The 6,016-nt window shown below is 38.9% G+C and overlaps 1 protein-coding gene across 1 annotated transcript; it reads right to left on the minus strand.

Moving 5' to 3' along the window:
• Positions 1–3,358: 3,358 nt before the first annotated feature.
• LOC102750149 (olfactory receptor 2B8-like) lies at positions 3,359–4,321 on the minus strand (the record flags this gene model as incomplete). Its single annotated transcript, XM_006752221.2, has 1 exon — positions 3,359–4,321. A coding segment is annotated over one exon (891 nt), but the record flags the coding sequence as incomplete, so codon positions are not given.
• Between the last annotated feature and the right edge of the window lie 1,695 nt (positions 4,322–6,016).

A 6,016-nucleotide genomic window follows, 5' to 3' on the forward strand; every position in this document is an offset into this window, starting at 1 on the left:
CTGGTCCAACAGGCAGAGCAGGGAGGGCAACAAGCATGGTAGGAGCTGAGGAGCTGAGGGCCTAGAGTAGGTCCCCCCAGGGCTAGGTCAGCCAGGTCAGGAACCCAAAAAATAATAATAAATAAATAATAAATAATAAATAAAAATAAATAAATACATCTCTGAGAGTAGCAACATCCCTATAGCATGCTCAAAGCTGCTCCATCCACAGTTCTCAATCACCCTCTACATGGATGACGCTTTCTCCTTCCATTTGTCTTTCAGACAATGGGGAACATGCTTCCCCCTGAGGCTAATTTCTTGGTGCCCCACCATCCCTTCTGTATTCCCAGATTCCCAGTCAAAATGGTAGGTATACCTTCATCAGACATTAGAGTCCTTTTATCTAAACCATCCAGGATGATTTCTCTTATATGTAAAGTCCCTCTTCCCCCCATACTTAAATGATTTCTAATGGTATCATTGAGCCACCAACCTACCAGACTACTTTTTGCCTAAGAAACTTAGCCCATCTAACATTTAAACTGTAACTGCACAGAGTTCCTCTTCCTTGCACCAAAACTCACTCCACTGTCCTATATAGGTTTTATATTAAATGCAACTTCCTCTGGGGATAAATTCCTCTCAATACTGTCAGTTTTGCATTGCCTGTAAACCCCCATTGTAATCTCTTTCTCTCATTTTAATTGTCTTCAGAAGTAGAGTGTTCTATGGTATTCTTAACTGATCATCAGAATTATATTTCTAGAAAAGTATTAGTTTAAAAAAATTATGAGCACTTATTAACAATTGACTGAAAATACATAAATGAAATATTTATTAAATCCAAGTAAACGTTTTTAAATTATTATCAAATAGAGTTTATACAAGTTTTGCAAAGATGAGTCAATCACAGTAAATATAAGAATACAATTCATTAGAATAATAGCCTAAAAGAAAAATTTCACATAATTTTTAAAGTAAATACAGGGGAAAAAAGCATCTGGTAGAGTTCAATGGCAACTTGTGATTTTTTTTAAATCTCAGAAAACCAGAAATGAAATGGAAATTCTTGTATCTATTAAGAAATATATTCCAAAACCAACTTTTAATAATATACTTAGTGGAAAAAACTTGAACACATTACTTTTAAGACTTAAAAAAAAAAAAAAAAGATTGCCTGCCATTCTGCTCTCTACTAATGGCCCAGGTCAATATAAGATAAGGAAAAACATGGTTAATACACAATTCAAAATTATGAAATAATTAACTGAGTTTTACCCTTAACTTGTTATTGCTGGTATACAAGGAGTGTGTTTAAGGCAGCATTGTTATATAAATGTTTATTTATGTTTAATATAGCATTGTTACCTAACCAATTTATCAAAGCTAATCATTATTTATTTGATTCAATTATTCAACAAGTATTCATACAGCCTATTGTAAGCAAATGACACTCTCTCTTTTTTTTTTTAAGTGACACTCTCTTTTAAGTTAGACTAGAAATGATGGTAAACTAATATGAAGAGCACTAAGGAGACATATCCATGGATATAATGGTTGATTGGATATGGAAAGTGAGAGAAGAGAGGATTCACAGATGTCTTGTATGTTTCTGGTTGAGGTAGCCAAGCAGAAGGAGAAAACTTTGTCTTTTTTCTTGCTTTATTGTGTATTTTACAGGGACATAATATAATGGTTTCTATACTGAAAAAGAATACTTGGTGGGAAAGTGACAGAAGGACTTCAGTAACATGTGAAGTCTTCAGAGCTATGAACAGTCCTGAAAGTACTACTCCTGTGGAGTAGGGATGTAATTCATAATAGCTACTGCTTATTCTTAGTGCATGTGGCAGCCTATTGCCTGTCAGTGATATTATAGCTATTTTCCTTTCTACAAAGACAGAGAGGAATGCCTATAGGAATTAACTAGAAAGTAACCTCCCAGTTTTTAAGTCAGGTTGGCTTTTAGCAAAATATTTTCATGGGATGTAAAATACAAATTCAGCCCACCTTACTATGTCCATATACATCAACTTAATCAACAAAGTTGATTTGTTGAAACAGATTTTTGCAAAATTTTTAATTAAATTTAAAAAATAAATGCCAGGATTGTGAGAAAAGTTGGCATCATGGTACCAAAGAAATAGTTTAAATAATTATGCATTCAAAGAAGTTGTACACCATGAACAGACAATCCAGACTTACAATGATTTGACTTACAAATTCTTGAATTTACAGTGGCGCAAGAGTGATTCATAGAAATCATACTTCAAATTTTAGATTTTGGTATTTTGTCAGGATAACAACATGTAGTCTCATGATGCGGGGCAGCAGCAAAGCCAAGGCATAGCCCCGCAGTCAGCCACGTGATCACAAGGGTAAAGCACTGATACACTCACAACCGTTCTGTACCCATACAAGCATCTCACTTTCAGTGTAGTATTAAATAAACTACATGACACATGTAACACTTTATTATAAAATGGGCTTTGTGTTAGATGATTCTGCCCAATTGTAGGTTATTGTAAGTGTTCTGAGGGTGCTTGAGGTACGTTAGGCTAAGCAGTGATGTCCAATAGTGTCCAATAGGTCAAATGTATGAAGTGCATTTTTTACTTAAAATATTTTCAGTTTATGATAGATTTATTGGGGTGTAATCCCATTGTAAATTAAGGAAGACTTGTGGTCTATTCCATATGTTGAAAATGTTTAGGTAAAGGGAAGATTATATTTTCAAGGAACATTTTTTTTTCTGGCTCTGCAGGCCAAAGACCAAATCAATAACATTGAATTAGTAGAAAGGCAAATTTCCAGTTTAATCTAATTGAAAAAAAAAAAAAGCATAATGAGCATATATTTCAAACTGTGGAGTATATACCTTGGGATAAAACAGATTTTATGGGAATATTCAAACAAACTTGAATGACTACTACTCAAAGGTATTTGACAGGGATTTGTATAGTAGATAAATCCAGATGTCCTCTAAGGTCCCTACCAACTTGGAGATTGTATACTTCTAAATAAACTATCTAAAACTAAAATAATCCCCCAAAATTGTATGTAGAATTGCTTATGTTTTATATTTTCAGGTGATAAAACACTACTTTGTCTAACTCCATCTTCAAAATAGACTCTCAGCTCTATAAGATGGGTATTTTTATACCCACTGAAAATAATAATGACAATAAAAGAAATTACGAGTTGACCATTGTTATGTAGCTAGTTATTGGTAGAGTGAAGATAGATGTAGGTAAACTTCTCATTTACCTAATCCTTGTAAATAAGCTATAAAAATATAATAACATGATTAAATGAATTCTGACACAGGAGTTTGGCTACTCAGAAATAAAATAAACTTGACCAATTTCTTCAGAATTAAAAGCATCTCATGAATTGTTTGCATTAAGCAGTTCTCCAGTTTCCATCATCTCTTCAAACTCCTTTTTCTTTAATCTTTCCCTATCATCTTCCTCAGTGCCCCTTTCATGTCTTTGTCACGTAATGTGTAGATGAAGGGATTTAGAATTGGGGTGACAATTCCATAGAGTAAGGCCATGAACTTGTCTTGGTTCTGGAAGGTGGCTGCCGTGGGTTGCAGATAAGTGGCCATAGCAGTGCCATAGAAGAGAAACACCACCACCAGATGGGAAGAGCAAGTCCCTAGGGCCTTTTGGTGACCTTCATGGGACTTGATCTTCCACACAGCCTGACCAATGCAGCTGTAGGAAATCAGAATGAGAGTGAGAGGCACCAGGAGTAAAAGGGCACTGACCAGGAAGAGTTCCATCTGATTAAATGTGGTATCCACACAAGCCAGTTTGAGGAGAACTGGTACTTCACAGAAGACATGGTCTATGATGTTCCTTCCACAAAGGGGAACCTGTGTGATGAGCACAATCCGTACCAGTGAGCTAGCCAAGCCAGTCAGCCAGGTGGTGGCTGCCAGTTGCCAACAGAGGCATGGATGCATGAGAATGGTACACTGCAAAGGCCGGCATACTGCCACATAGTGGTCCACAGCCATGACTGCAAGGAGAATGCATTCTGTGGAACCCATGGCCAAGGACACATACAGCTGACCAACACAGCCACCATAGCTTATGATCTTTTCTGGGCCCTGCAGGTTAAACAGCAGCTGGGGGACTGGGCTGGTGGTGTAGCAGAGGTCCATTAAAGACAAGTGGGTGAGGAAAAAATACAGTGGGGTGTGGAGCCAGGGATCCAGATGAACCAATATAACGGTGGCCATATTGCCAAGCAGAGTCAGCAAGTAGAAAACCACAACGATAACAAAAAGGGTCATCTCTAACAGAGGCTGCTCAGAGAAGCCCAACAAGAAAAGTCAACCAAAGGAGCTGGTATTAGGAAAACCATTACTTTTCATTGCATATATGAGACTGAATAGAAATCTATACCATCATCATCTTTCCTGGGTGCCAAACTAAAAGATGCAAAGAAAGCACATTCCTCTCTGAACCATAAATAACCACTTAAAATTTAAACCCTCAACCCTCTCTTATGCCTACATTAATATTTTCTTCCTGCCTTCCTTAGAATTTTTGTCATTTGTTTATTTTATATATTTACATTGTCTGGAACCTTGACTACTCCCATTTTCTTTTACCTCTGCCTTCAAATATGCATATATATCCCATATTTTGAAAATTGAGAACAGAAATTTTCATTCTGAATGTCACTAAGGACCTCACATATTTACAGCATGCTTGGAGCTTTGTCGGAAGTTTCCATCTGCCAGATCCTTATTGCCAAAGAAATTCCTTAAATGGGATCATAATATAGAATAGGCAGGGAAATGAAAGTACATTTGACCACTTTAAAATGGATTATATTGGGAACAGAAAAGCAATCAATTTCTGGAGGTAGGACGCGCAGAGAAGTGAATCTGAGGTGATATTCGGGAGGATAGACAGTGGGGGAGGGGCCTCCGTCTGCTGCTTCTGGCAAGTGATAGAACCAGGAAGCACAAAATCGGAACTTTTAGAAGTCAGCTCCGCTGAGGGACGTCGCTCCAGTGGCTAAGCGGAGTGTGGAAACCTCGTGGGACAGTGCGGTCTCAGGACCCTGGGGTCACAGAAAGGCCAGGGGTGACTGAGTGTGGCAGAGCTCCCAGGTATTGGAGCAGGGATGCCGGCTGCAGAGACGGAGCTGAGGTGCGGGCTCTCAGCTTGGGGTTGCCATAAACCGTGATCTGGCAGAGTCGGGCCACTGCTCTTCCAGCAGGGACCCAACAAGCAGCAGATCCGGGGAGACTCCCCTTCCTCCTCTGAGAGGAGTGGCATGGGAGCGCACCACAGGGATCTGCTGGGTTTGGAGACTCCACACCGAGTCGGGTGACAGAGATAGAAATGCTCAGTCACAGGCCAGGTGAGCATGGAGTGCTGCCGGAGACCGGGGAGAGAGGAGTGACTGACTGCTTTTCTCTAGGGGCGCACTGGGGAGTGGGGCCCCGAGTTCTCAGATCCTCCAGGGCAGAGATTGGGAGGTCACCATTTTCACTCTCCTCCTCCAAAGCTGTAGGAAAAGCTTGCAGGGAACAAAAGCTACTGAGAGCAAACCCCAGCAGATTACTTAGCCCAGACCCAGCAAGGGCGGGGCAATTCCCCCACACGCAAAGACATTTGGGAACCATGGCAACAGGCCCCTCCCCCAGAAGATCAGCAAGAACAACCAGCCAAGACCAAGTTTACCCATCAATGAGAACGGCAAAACTCCAGCACTAGGGAAATACTGCACATAGCATTCATGGCTTTTTTACCATGATTCTTTAGTCTTTTAAAGTTAATTTTTTTTAACTTTTTTTTTTTGGAATTTTTCTTTTTCCCCTTTTCAACCAAAACCTTATCAATCCCTTTTGTAAAAAACATTTTTTATTTTTCATTTTAGAGTCATATTCTATCCCTTCATAGTACTTACCTGTATTTTTGGCAAATATATATAAGTTGTTTTCTCTTTAAAATTTTGAGATAGTTTCTTCTAACAGATTAAAATATACCCTAAATCTCTAGTGTATGGT

The sequence above is a fragment of the Leptonychotes weddellii genome, unplaced genomic scaffold (genome assembly GCF_054177405.1).
Source record: "Leptonychotes weddellii isolate Sample4059 unplaced genomic scaffold, ASM5417740v2 HiC_scaffold_11008, whole genome shotgun sequence".
Lineage (NCBI taxonomy): Eukaryota > Metazoa > Chordata > Mammalia > Carnivora > Phocidae > Leptonychotes > Leptonychotes weddellii.